Source organism: Cricetulus griseus, chromosome 3, assembly GCF_003668045.3.
Source record: "Cricetulus griseus strain 17A/GY chromosome 3, alternate assembly CriGri-PICRH-1.0, whole genome shotgun sequence".
Taxonomy (NCBI): Eukaryota; Metazoa; Chordata; class Mammalia; order Rodentia; family Cricetidae; genus Cricetulus; species Cricetulus griseus.
The window spans coordinates 216,438,518-216,452,768 of record NC_048596.1 but is presented as its reverse complement, the minus strand read 5'-3'; the positions used below and the strand labels follow the sequence as shown (position 1 = coordinate 216,452,768).

At 36.2% G+C, this 14,251-nt stretch overlaps 1 protein-coding gene across 3 annotated transcripts in view; it reads left to right on the top strand.

The window, feature by feature from the left end:
- Plxdc2 (plexin domain containing 2) overlaps positions 1 to 14,251 on the top strand; it is a 401,026-nt gene that overhangs the window by 295,613 nt on the left and 91,162 nt on the right. For all 3 annotated transcript variants that reach the window (XM_035442807.1, XM_035442806.1, XM_035442805.1), the window contains one exon: positions 12,288 to 12,387. In XM_035442807.1, coding sequence (XP_035298698.1) covers positions 12,288 to 12,387 — 100 coding nt within the window. The remainder of the gene's footprint in view (positions 1 to 12,287; positions 12,388 to 14,251) is intronic.

The window sequence follows — 14,251 nt, the reverse complement described above, 5'->3', positions numbered from 1 at the left end:
ATCTGAGTTTGATTCACTAGAACCTGTGTTAAAACAAAGAGGATGTGGTGATACATACTTGTGATTTTAAGACTGAGGAGGCAGAGACAGGCAAATTCCTAGGCTCACCAGCCAACCAGACTAACCTACCTGGCAAGCTGTGGGCCAGACAAAGACCTTCTCTTAGAAAAATGAGGTGAATTATCCCCCCAAAATAATATCTGCCTACTATCTCTGACTTACACACACACACACACACACACACACACACACACACACACACACACACACACGTGAATCTACATGCAAACTCCCTGTGAATTTGAGTTAACAACTAGATGTTCCATGCACTTCAAGAAAAATGTTTATTACCATATGACAGCAAAGCATAGTACTTTGCAAAGCTTATCATCCTTTACACATGTGGTATCCAGCTGTTCAACAATCACCGGATGCTATATAACTTCATTGTTTCATCAAAGCACCAACACAGAGAAGGTAAGCAATGAATGCTTGTGGATTGATTATGAAACTGTGTCATACATGATTACTTATGGTAAACCTATCTGAATTAGAAAACAATTGATGTGCTTAAGACCCACAATTAAATAAAGTATAATCTAGCATTAAATCTCTTTGTTTGGAGCTCCTAGCCTCTTTATATTTTTATTTTACAAGGAGACTATGAATAACAACTCATAAACCAACTTATTTGTGTTTTCAATAAATTCTTGTTGATATTTTCTGTTAATCATCCTTTTAATTGAGCTCTCCCACTTTGTACAAATAGAAGCATAATCAGAAGAGCTATTCCAGTTAGTCTGTAAAGTCATAATTGAAACAATGTACATTATAAATAATAACAGTCTATCCAGAATTGAGAACTAAAATTGTAAAGAGGGAAATTACCTGTGTCCTGACTTGCTCTTTACAAGCTGACAATTTTGTTTGATCGGGTTGTTTGGAGTATTGTTATTTTGCAAGTTAAAACTAATAATGCAGTTCATGTCTTAAATTTCATTTTCATTGCTCTCATGATTATATAAGTTTCCTTTAGTGAACATTGGCATACCCATCACCCATACCAACCCTCAAATGATCTCCAGTTCTTTCAAGCTTCCAAAATATTCATTTCCAACATCATTAATTTTTCACAGTTCTGAGTAGATTAGGATTGATCTATAGATTAGAAAATCCATTTCCACTTCCATAATAATTTTGCTTCTCATAGGATTGCATTAGGGAGTTGCTGCTGCTCTTGAAACTGGATGGATATGGATTTGCTCATAGCTCTCACTATTTCTTCGGCAGTGTCCATTTGTTCTCTTCAGCTGTACCATGAGAGTTGATATGATTGGCTCATTAACATTGTTATTCTCAACTGTCTTTTCTGGTTGGCCATTTTCACCGTATCACCCACATAGAGAAATAGGTAAAGGGAGTTTGTCTTCTTACAAATTTTATCGCATTATTCACTACTATTTTTCAGTGAGAGAACCTGTATGTAAATTAAGTACATCCCTTCTTAGATGACATAAAGTTGGAAAAATCAAATATCTATTTCTTTTTCTGATAATAACTAGCTATGACCCTAAGTCCCAAAAGTTTTACATTATTCTCAGTAGCTACTTAGAAGGGAGGATTGCTTTATTACAACTGGCATGGACTGCAGTTTGCGGTCTTTTGTTAATCTAAGAAAGAATTACTTCCTTTAAAAGGTGTGTTATCTCAAAAGTGTAGCTTTGAAGTCTGATATCTCAGCTGGTGATGCTGCCTCTGCCATTATACCAATTTAGCTTAAAAGATCCACTCCCTCTCACATGCTTCATCTCTCTGGAGTTGAAAATGTGTTTTGCTGGTACCCTAGGCATAAACTAGAAAAGGGAGTGATCCTTTGTTATGAATTATAGACTTGATCATTTCTATTTGGTATATTTATATAAGGGACAGTTACGGTCATTGGGTTATTATAATTTAAATGTACAGGGGCATCACAGATAACAATTACCCCCATAGCCTAGGAAGCAGCCTATCACACCAATTTCCTCCAACAGCAAATCTTAGAGGAGGGTCACTATGGAGAAATGTGGCTATTTATTAAGTGAAATCACATTCAATCTAACCTACCATTGAAGAATTTAAAATTGATATTCCACAGTGCGGCCTTAACTACTTCTTTGGTAGAGAGCATAGTTAATAAATCACCAAGGCCATCCAATTGTGGGTTTCACTGGATCTCTTAAGCACTTAATTTTTTTCTTTGAGGACTATTCCTTTTAGTTTAGCTATAATGAACTTCATGCATGGTTATAGCCTGGAAATCTTAAGGGTGAGCAGTTGTTGAATTGTAGAATTTATGAGGAAAAGATAAATGAGCCAAACAGAACTCAATAGTGAGATTGTTATCATTTATGTTTAGAGTAAGTATCTTCTATGTTGGTTGCTATGTCATGTTGGTTGCTATGTCAATAAGAATGTTTGACCTGAGTAAATATATCTATTATATAATATATGCATATATATGACTAGAAAACTTTATAAATATCTAAGTAGAAAAGTGATATATGAATATATTTTATGTAAGATAAATATATATACATGTGATATTATATATGTTGTATATATACACACACATATATATTTATATATGGTTTGTTTGTGTGTATAGACATAGATCAATGTTTGAAAAACCAGGAAGGAAAAAATGCTGATGAAAACTTTGTCAAGAAATACTTATAAGGAAAATGTTGACACAGATGATTCTCTGAAGTTTAAATATATGCAAATTGTAATTTCCATTGCTGTGTTAAGATCCTATCTTTCATATGTTGGAATATATATATTTTAATTATCCATATGGAAAATCCCATAATGTTTTAACTTTCTATTTCCTCTCCAAATGTAAAAATGTGCTAAATTGAACAGCTCTCCCTTGATTGTCTTCTGTGTGTGTGGGTGCGTGCATGTGTGTGTGCATGCATGCCTATGTACACATGTATGTGTGCTTGCTTTGTTTATTTTTGCCTTCCTTTTAATGTTTTATGATGGAGCGGTGTGGGGGGAGAGTTACTTTTTCTTGCCAGTTAGCAATCCATATCTACACTTCTGCTCTGCTGCTTCATAACCAGAGAGCTCCTGGGTCCTTATAGTTAAAGTCCTGAATGATTTCAATCACTCCTCAAAGTGAGAAGTGTAGCATCCCCCTCATCTCTCCTGCCCGATTTATTCGCAGACCATGTTTCAGCAACATGCTTCATCTGACTTTTCCCAAATGGATTCCCCACCTCAGGAATGAGTGTCCCGAGTCAGACTGAACACTTTGCCATTTGTGCGCCCTCTTCATTGTCTTCTTTTGCATGAAGTTTAATCACTGATCTATCAATTCGGTAGGAAACAACCTTTAAATGAGAGGTCACAACAATTGCTTGTGATTTTGTGGTGTGGGAAGAATGTGTGAAGTGTGCTGCCAACATTTAAATATTAGAACATTTCAAATTAAAATAATGGTGTGTAAGGCAGCTAAAGCCTCAATAGCGTGGGACATGTGGATTTCCATATTGCAAAACAGAGGAAAGTGCCCATCAGATTTTCTCCTTACTCTTCCTCTCTCTTCGTCTTTCTCATCCCAGGTCCTCTTAACTTGTATAGAAATAAAGTCTGCAGGCCCACTTCCATTAAAGATTTTATTCATCAGCTTCAATTGTTTACTTATTTTCAAACTTTTAAACAGAAAATGGCTATGGCTTTGAACATTCCTTGTTTGGTTGCTTTGGCTGTTTGGTGGCTTGTTGTATGTAGCTCAGGCCAAACTCACATTCATGCTCTTCCTGCTCAGTCCTCCCATGTTCTGGAATGCAAGCATGTATCACTATTCCATGCTGCAAATTCATCTGTAGATTATAATTCATTTTGCTTTCACGTGGTCAAGTTTATTGATGATCTCAATAACTGTAAGGAAAAAGGAGTGAAAATATTTGTGTAGATCATTAACAACACTCAGGAAATCAGGATTTTAGTGTTAAACTTAAATGAAATCTTTTCTTTTCAGTATAGCTATAAGCAACTTGGCTTCAATATTTTCTTAACAATATTGTTTTGTTAATATTGTATTTAGAGAGTTTGAAGGTGTGTGTGTGTGTGTGTGTGTGTGTGTGTGTGTGTGTGTGTGTGTGCCCGAGAGCGCACATGTGCACATGTGAGTGTTTATTAGATTTTCCTACTGAATAACAGAAAAATTTCATCTGTTATTCAAGGATGATGAGGTAGAAAGTTAAAGGTTCATACATATAAAATGTTAAAATAGAAAGCTCTGGTTTCTTGTGAGCTTTTGTTGTTGTTGTTTCTAATACTAAATGACTAAAACACGCTATTGCTGATTAGCAAATGGACAAAATTGAGTTCCCAGCAATCCTTTGCAATTCTAATAGTCAACCCTCAGAACACACACACAGTGGAGCTCTGGCTGAGATACTGTACAGCCCATTAGACAGATAGCAGCCTCTGTAATGAAAACAAATGAATATTTCAGCAAACCCCTCAGGACAGAACAAAGAACAAGAAAAATAATATCCCATGACCTCTGATGCTAGAGTTCTGAGCTATCTTCTCAATTCTGAGACCTTGATCAAGGCCCAGGTTTGAGGATAGTGTAGGACCTCTGTATCTGGAAGAATGATAAGATAATGTAGAAAACAAAATAGATTTTATCTTCAAATTGTTTTTCTGAGTCGAAAATATTCTGCTCCAGCATTGCTCAGTCCTAATTTTTCTGCCATAACTTTGTTGAGTGTCAGCCTGCTTCCCTTCTTAATTTGCCCCAATATATCACCCACAGGAAACATAGTATCAAATAATAAACTCTTTGTAACTTGTCAAATTGAGAAAATAATTAAATATGTTGAAAAGAAAGAGGAGTGAATGCTTGGGTGAGGCAAAATGGAAACATATTTTGATTGGTGCTAATACAACTTTCTGTCTATTGTGTGGAATTATGTACTTGCAAAACCACTTCTCAGGAATTTATACTTCATGTCATACAAATATCCATTCCCAAATTGTTTTATTTCAATAATTAACAACTATATAGACATATGAAGGCAATGGAAACACATTTCTGTATAACACAAAGTACTTCGGGTTAAAATTTCATAGTATCTTGCTGATGCCCCGATATTATTGACTCAAGAGATACTTTTTGGAACACTAAACATTTGTATACAGAAAGGGTTAAAACTACAGCTTTCCAACTGGGTGTTGGTGACACATGCCTTTAATCCCAGCACTCTAGAGGCAGAGGCAGGTGGATCTCTGTGAGTTTGAAGTCAGCATGTTCTACAGAGTGAGTTCCACCACAGCCTCCAAAGCTACACAGAGAAACCCTGTCTCAAAAAACCAAAATAAATAAATAAATAAATACAGCTTTCCGTAAGTTATGCAAGATTTAGGGATTTTGACAACTTATTTTGTCCTGGAGTTACTGACTTAGATACCTCATATATTAACTGTAGGTTACAGATATATTTTCCTGAAAATTTTGTACAAAAATTGAAACAATTTACACACACACACACACACACACACACACACACACACACACACACACACACGGGGTGGAGATTGCTTCACCATTGTTACGGAAAAGCAGTTTTATATGTAGATTTTTAACAATCCCTCCATCTGATAGATATTAATGTTTACCAATTGTATGTCAGCAAGGGAAAAAGTGAACCTACACACTATTCTCTTTGCTGTCAGTGAACTCAGACATATTAATTGGCAATAATCAAAGTCATAGTCTTTGGTATTTATATGTAAAAAACATAAGCCCCAAGGAGGCAGAGAAGAAAGGCTGTGTGTGTACTAGGCAGAGAGATGCAGATTTATTTCAATATGAAACACCTGAGAAATGCTGCAGTTTCATCTTTTCTTCATTAATCTCTGAGGATATTAGGCATTTAATTCAATTGGCAAAAGCAACATTTCAAAACCTGGATGGTAATTATTTTTATCAAAAGGCTTGGGTGACTTCTAGGAAAATGTAGGTAATTGAAATATTCTTGTACATTTTCATTTTCATATTTAATCAGAACAAAGCATCAGAATGCTAGAACTCCTAGCATCTTGCCTTGGAGCCCATGCTATTTTAAAGGAGATCATAGAGTCAGTGGTAATGTTATAAACTGACTGTTCCTCTCCCATTCCTCTCTGACTCTTCAACCTCTATACCGTTCCTTCCTGTTCTTTAGGGCTTCCAGTGTTCTCTGCATGGCCATGGGACATCTTTCTTCTATGCTGCATGGTGTCCACCTCCCCGAAACTGGGCATAACATCTCTGATGACATACAAAACTAGTTTTCTTGCCTGGGACACGAAACTCCTGGTGATAATTTTAATCTCACTCTCCCAGTTCCCATGTGAAGTTCATCTTAAAAGTGGCATGGATATAATACATCAAGGATTCATCCTTTGGCATCCCTACCCTAGTGTAGACCAACCAAGCACCTTGCCCTCTCCTGGAGCGCTGTGATACCTTCCCAGGGAGCTTCGTTGTTTCTCTTTGCCCTGTCCAGTCTTGATTCCATGGCAGACACTGTGCCTCCTTTCATTTTACAAATGTAACAGAATTTCCTCCTCCCCTTCCTTCTTCTCCTCCTTCTCCTTCTTCCCCTTCCTCCTCCTCCACCTTCTCTCCTCCTCCTCCTCCTCCTCCTCCTCCTCCTCCTCTTCTTCCTCCAATATAAAATGCTCATAATCTTCTTTTGTGTACTTTTGTTTTTTTTTATTTGGACTAGTTTAAGGAGGTATGTTTTATTTGTTTGGCTTTATTGTTGTAGGTTTTGCTTTATTTGGAGGTCATTTTATGAAATCCAAGCTAGTCTTGAACTCTCAATCCTCTTGCCTTTACCTCTGAAGTGAAAGATTTACAGGTATGCATTACCATGTCCTGCCAAATCTTTCTAAACTTTTGGAATGTAACCTAATGCCATAGTGAAAGCTCCCAAGGGAAATGTATCCCCTTGTGATTTGACCCTCGTAGCCTCCTACCCCTTGCTTCCTTTCTCTGCCACAGCAGTACAGGTAACACTTTATTTTCTAAAAACACAAAGCAACTCCCTCATGCCCTTTACATCTGCTGGTCTCTACCAAGAACTCTTCCAGGTGCCAGGCTCATTCCATGCTTTTAATTTCTGATGTAAAGTCACATTAGAGACAACTTCTCCAACTCTCCTCCTTAGACACTCATCCCTCTCTATTGATTGACCTTATTTTATCATTTACCTCAGTCCTAAGCTACTTCTGGCAAACTCTATTGTCTTCTTCACTTGCTTTGCTGTCAGTCTGTAACTGGTGATTCGACATCTCCATGAGAACAAGATCATTGTTTTGTTCTCTGAGTAATTCTTGTTAATACATCACTACATACTGTATGTTCATTTATATGTGATAAATGAATGAAAGTATTCTGGCTTATCTTATCAAACAGCAAGAACCTTGTAACTTTACAAGTAAACAATTTCTGTATAGGAGATATTATTTAGAAATTTATTTTCTACCCTATATTCCCATGTTGCATTAAGACTCATAACAGAGATAATGCACACTGTCCAGTAATCAAAGCTTTAAGGATATGTACATTTTAAGACTGGTAGCATGCTAAAATATGCCCTTTGACTGAAAATAAAGTTTTTTTTTTGCTTCCCTTTGCAGGCAAAGGTAGAATGTTTAGTTTATAATTTTGTTTGAATCATTGTTAACACTACTTTACTTGTTGAAACTTTAAAAACTCAAAGCAGGAATGGGATAGATGGTTCAGTGGTAAGAGCACTTGGTAAACAAACACGAGACGCTGAGTTTAAATCCCAATGCCTGTTTAATAATCTGCTTTCTTCCACCTGAAACCACAGCACTACAAGAGGTGGAGACAGGGTTTTGGAGGCTTGTTTTGCATCAGCCTAGGTGCATAATCCTTGTAAAACCTTGTCTCTAAGAAATAAAGTGGAGGGTGATAGAACAGGATACTCAAACACTACTCTTATCTCCACATGTGAACTCCATCTACAGATATGCTAATGTCTACAGCAGGTGTGCATATCACACACACACACACACACACACACACACACACACACATCTGCACACACACGCACCCCTCAAAACAGTTTGAGGATTGACTATGTCCTTAATGTTTTACTGGAAGATTCTAATTTTTTTCAGTAGAATTTAAGAGATATTTATGTAGACACACCCATAAAATTTGTATCAACTATTTGATCTTTAGTAGAGAATCTATTGGTTAGTATGGCTATGTAACAGATCACCCCCTTTATAGCTAAACTCAAGCCTTGTCTTCTTAATCATATGATATCCATGATTTAGTCAGTGATTCTGCTGATCAGGCTTAGGCCATAATGATTTCAAATGTGTCGTTACATACAACTCCTGTGTGTCAGCTATTAGCTGGGACATTGACCAGAAGCTGGTTGGTCAAAGATGAACTCTTTTGATGAAAAATAAACAAACAAATAAAAACAAATCCTTCTTGTTTTCTTGATCACATCATAAATGAACAACGTATCTCTTCCAGGCAGTGACAAGGACCAAGGAAGGAAATGAAAAGCCCACTAGCACTTTTTTCTTCCTGTTTGCTTTTGTCATATGACCATCCCCATAGTCATAGATGCTGCTATAATGTTAGAAAGCAATATAGACAGGAGAAAACTTGAATTGAGTTCAATAGGATAAGTAATAAAGGAAGAAAGGAAAGACATGGAGAAGACAAAATTAAAGCAAAAGAGGCTTGGGGATGGGTAGAGATGAAAAAGAGGTTGCAATGTGTAATCTGGAGATTAAATTGCCTAGAAAGATACAGGAACTAAGACACAGGACCTGGCAAAGATGTTCTTCTGTGTATATACAATATGAATCACAACATAACAGGGTCCTTCAGTTGATAACTATGTAAATTCCATCCTGAAAATGGGAGAGGAAGAAGTGACTCCCATAAGTCAAAATATGGGAGAATGGAAACAGATGACCAATTACAGTAATGAAACTTTAATTTTTTTCCTAAATGTAGTAAAAAAAAAATGTAATTTTGTTGCAGGTGGATCAAATGGTCCTGGGCACCTCACAGTCACTTATTCTCTGTATTTTGCAAAGTTGGGGATTTCTGTCATGTTTTCCATCTTTTGCCAAAAGTGTCTTTAATGAGGGGTGAGGGCTACATATGTCTGTGTGTATTAAAAAGAAGTATTTAGAACTCAGAAATGTTATTGGTTTCAGAGCTTGGCAATAATAGGTTCTCCTCTAGGGTCTATGACCTCTTCTTTCTGCAGATAGTTAGCTTATGGAGCATTATGGAAGCAGGAGTAGAAAGACTCTAAGAGCCAGAGGAGCAGGATGTCTGCTGCTAGACTGTGTCTTCTAGACATGACAGGGTTTCTGTACTCATGCACCTATATGTTTGCCTAAGATATGTCTGTCTGTATGTAGTATGTATGTATGTATGTATGTATGTATGTATGTATGTATGTATACATTATCAATAGAACCTATATAGTCCACACACATTTATTTTTCACACAGGTGAAAAATTAATCTTCCATAGCTTGATAGAATTTTTATCTCATTACTTTGCTTAATTGACAGTAAGCACTGATAATATAGAATTTTAGAGTAGTGCAAAGCTGTTCTATGATTAAATTTTTCTCCTTCTTTGACATGTTTTGAACCAAAGATTTTCTTGAAAAATCAATAACAATAGAACAGCTGTTTTTTTGACATGGTTGTATCTTACCTATAACAGATTTATTATTCAAAAAATATAATTTTACAGCAAGGTTTCCTTTGTATGTCTTTCCATCTTTTTGTCTTCTTTAATTTGAGAATCTATATAAGATTCTACTTACATTATGTTAGCATTTCACAACCCAGTGTCCATGGGCACTAATAAAATTATACTAATATTATAACATACTAATAAAATGTACTGTATCATATATTATATATTTTGTCACAAATTAAATTATATCTATTATATCACATAATAAATTATATATAACAGACATATTTGCATGCTATAATGTAATATATAATGTAAATATGTTAGTTAATTTTCTGTCACAATAACAAAATACCTAACATGAACAACCTATAAAGAAAAATGGGAAATTTTGATTCCCTGTTTTAGAGATTATATATTTTGAGATAGCTTTATGTAGTTCGGGATGCCCTCAAACTCAAAATATACTCCTTTATGAATTTGACTTCTAATCCTCATACCTCCATCTTCCCAATGATGGATTGCAAGCATGAACTAATTTTCTCTTTTATTTTGTAGTACTAAAAATTGAACTTTGCAAGGGCTTCATGCACACTAGGCAATCACTCAACCAGTTTAGCTATGTCCTCAATCTAGTATTAGTGGTTCAGATACAGAATTAGATGAAATCTTTGCCTTGAGTTCCTGATGTAGATACCAGATGGCAGTGCTGGGGAACCCATGGTAGAGCCAAACACTACCTTATTAGCCAGACAACAAAAATGGAGAAAAACATGTCTCGCAATTTCCTTTAAGAGAATGCCACAATTACCTAACAACTTGCCATTAGGTTTTACTCTTCTCCTTAGTTCTTTTACTTCCAAATATTACCACCCTGGTGACCAGTCTATGACACATAGTCCTTTGAGGAACATGTAACATCCAAATTCCGGAAATGCTCATGAGAAAATTGATACATTGATAAATACTGAGCCCTGGTTTCTAAGTTAACAAATAAAGTATATTACCTAATGTTAGTTATGATCAGGACACACTGTTACAAAATTTGCAACATTCAACTGTCACTTAAAGGATGGAAGAATATAATTGAACCTATGTAAACAGGGGAAATGCCACTTCTGACCATGGATTCAATATGATCCCACAAAGTTCTGAAATAAGATTATCTGTCAAGTTTTACAATTTCAGTATACTATAGGAAATCAATTCTCTTTCTTCGTATTGCCATCATGTTTGCTATGGTAAATACAGTAACATCAGATCAAATATATTCTTTAACAAAACTTACTTTGGCCTGAATGCATTTGTGTGTGTGTGTGTGTGTGTGTGTGTGTGTGTGTGTGTGTGTGTGTTTGTGTGTGTGTGTACACGTGTGTGCCCCTTTGTGCATGTGCAAAATTCAGCTGACAACTTATCAAGATTTTATTCTCTCCTTCTATCTTCTTTCGAGGCAAAGTCTCTCTAGTTTCCATTGGACTCTCATTTCTTGCTGTAGGAGTACTGGGATTGCAGATGCATGCCACTGTGTTGGGATTTTTACATGGGTTCAGGTGATAAAATTCAGGACATCAAAAAATGCTATTACCTAACATGACATTTCTCTGGCCCCTCAAATATAGTTGTTATTGAATTGTCTACAGATGGCCCCCAATTTCCTTCTACCCCCAATTTCCTTTCCTTTTTACTTCCTACCCTATGAGATATTGAATATGACCTCATTCCTGTTTTCATGTGTCTGAAATTGGTAATAAAGACAGCAATAGTAGAATCTTTCCTAAGTCCAGGAGAACAGCCAGAAAGAGGTTCTCATTTGGAACTGATAAATCATGTCATGTGTATGATCAATGTGCCCTAGATTTTCAGCTGAAAATATTAAAAGTTTGTGCCATATTTCTGGAGATTCAATTTTAGGCTATAAGACCCTGAGACATTTCCATATCACCTTACATATCACCTCAGGCACTTCCATTAGAACAGCCACTTAGAACAATAAGCATTGTACCTGATTGACTTAACTATACTATTAACCAGTCATCTATTATGTGACTAACATAATCGCCAGTGATAATGTGATTGAATATATGTCATGAAATATATTTATTTTTATAGGTCTTTATGTTTATAGGAGTTAGAAAAACTCCATAAAATTAAATACAGAATAAAGTCATGTATGAAAACAAATAAAAGAACATTTTTTTGTGGCAATTATAACTAGCATTTGTCATGGTGTACTTGTTTATGCAATAATTTCATACATCCTAACATCAATTCTATTTCTGAGAACCTATTTCTATCAATATGTTTGTCAAATCATAATGAGAAGTTCTTGTGGTTGTATTTCATATATAACATTAACCTGATGTGATTCCAAGGCATTATCTCTTTATTTCCTATGATATTCCATGTTTGCTTTCTAGTCTCTCATGTCCATTTTCTGATTTTATTCATGAAACATGATGACTCCACTCCTACATCTGAGTGTCATTCATGTCTAACACAGAGAAATCTGCTTGTTTTCTTTTTCTAGATACCTGTCTTGGTCACACAGATAAGTTCCACCAACCATCCAGTGAAAGTCGGGCTGTCTGATGCATTTGTCGTTGTCCACAGGATCCAGCAAATCCCCAGTAGGTAGAAGAAGGGTAATTGAAAGTTAATCCTTCAATGGGGTCAGTTCTATGGACGTTGAACTCAAAATGTGAACTGCATAAAGACTAAACTCACTGCTGCTTCTTAATTCTATTATGTGGTTTATGTTACTAACTCTTGTTGGGTTTGTTTGTCCCCATTTCTCCTGAATTCATGAACTTAGGGGGAGAGAAAAGGCAAGGCTAATACGAGGACAGTTGACTGCGGCTGTTTGGGGGCCTCTTTGCCATGGTTGCTCTGTTTTGCAGAGAGAGCTCTCCAACAACAGCAGCAAATGGATGTAAAAACAGTGATGAAATTATTTAGTTGACAGCCCTACAACTTTCCATGTTTATTTTTTTAAACAATTCTATGAGAAAAAAAGATTTGATCAAACCAGGGAATTTAAGCAAAGAAAAATGGAGATGAACCTGTGCCTACCAGAGAAGACACATCTCTCCTTTTTGTTTATATTATTTTTGCTGATGTCATTTATAGTTTGTGGAGTAAGAGAACAGTCATTATTTGTACAGTTTTTCACTAGCTTTGCAGACTCAAATTCTGCTGGCGATGCACTTAGACCTACAGCATATACTCAGCATGCACAGAGCCCCTGCTTTCATCACAGCGTCAGAGCAAGGAACATAAAGGACCAAGTTAGAGTTCTGGCTGTGGTTTGTGCTGTACTGACCTCCTTCTGAGCATTCTGACTTGCCTCTTCTACTGCCAAAATAATCCTGAAGAATCCTTCAGGGTGCTAATCCTGAGAGTGTTTGCTTGCTCCTTTAAATGTATTTATTTAAAGCAAGGAGTAATAGAAAAATACATTTAGAGAGTAAATCATCGACTTCCCCATTTTCAAGTTCTTCCTATATTTTGTTCGGGATAGACTCAATTTATCACACGCATATGCTGCTTGGGACAGACTTGAGATGATTCTGTTTAATTATGTCATCTCTCAATTGCAAGAAGTAAATGAAGTGGAAACCAGACTCTCCAAAGAAACAGTGTGGCTGCTAACATTCAAGAATTCTCTTGGCATAGGATGGCATTTATTATAAGTGACAATTCTACTCAGGGAGGAACATGTGTAGTCTCTGTTGGGTTTCCCCTTGTTATCTCACAGACCGCAATAGGTAATATTCAAGGGCATTTTTAAATCAAGGCAGATTTTTCAGAAACTTAATTGTGCTGAGAACAAAGCCAAGATACATTAGTGTGTGTAAGGCAACATAAAGGCTTCCTGACAGAACTCTTAAATAAGAGGCAGAGCCAGGGAGAGTCACGGCTGGCCTCTGTTTGAGGAGTAGTGTTCCCACATTCTTCCTTTCAGGGGAGTTAAATCGGGCATGACTTGAGTCAGTTATTCAACAAGAAAAAAGGGAACACTGTCTTTGGTTTACTTGTTGTTCCTTTCTATCCATGGAAGATGGTTTACATGCTGCTTGCAAAGAAGGCACTTTAGAGAACAAACCCACAAAAATACAAAATAACTTTATATTCTATAAAGCTCTTTTCATATGCAATATTATGTTTGGTTTTCCATGATTGTACAGTTGTCCTTAGAAGGGTCCTAAAATGTGGTTAAGGAAGTGTGGTCATGCTGTGAAGGGATAATCTTAGGAGAAAGAATCCCCAAAATATAAATTGTGTTAAATAAATTGGTCATAAATAAATGCATGTGAATCTTGAGAACAGATTATGTATGCTCATTGGTCATATAGTACACACTTCATAAAACATTACCCAGGCTTACAGTTCAGAGCCCCTCAGTCCTTTGGAAGCTACATGCTTACAATGGCATCCACTGCTCTTGTTGACATACTATTCATTCCAGGGGCAAAAATAGACAGGAAGAGCTGT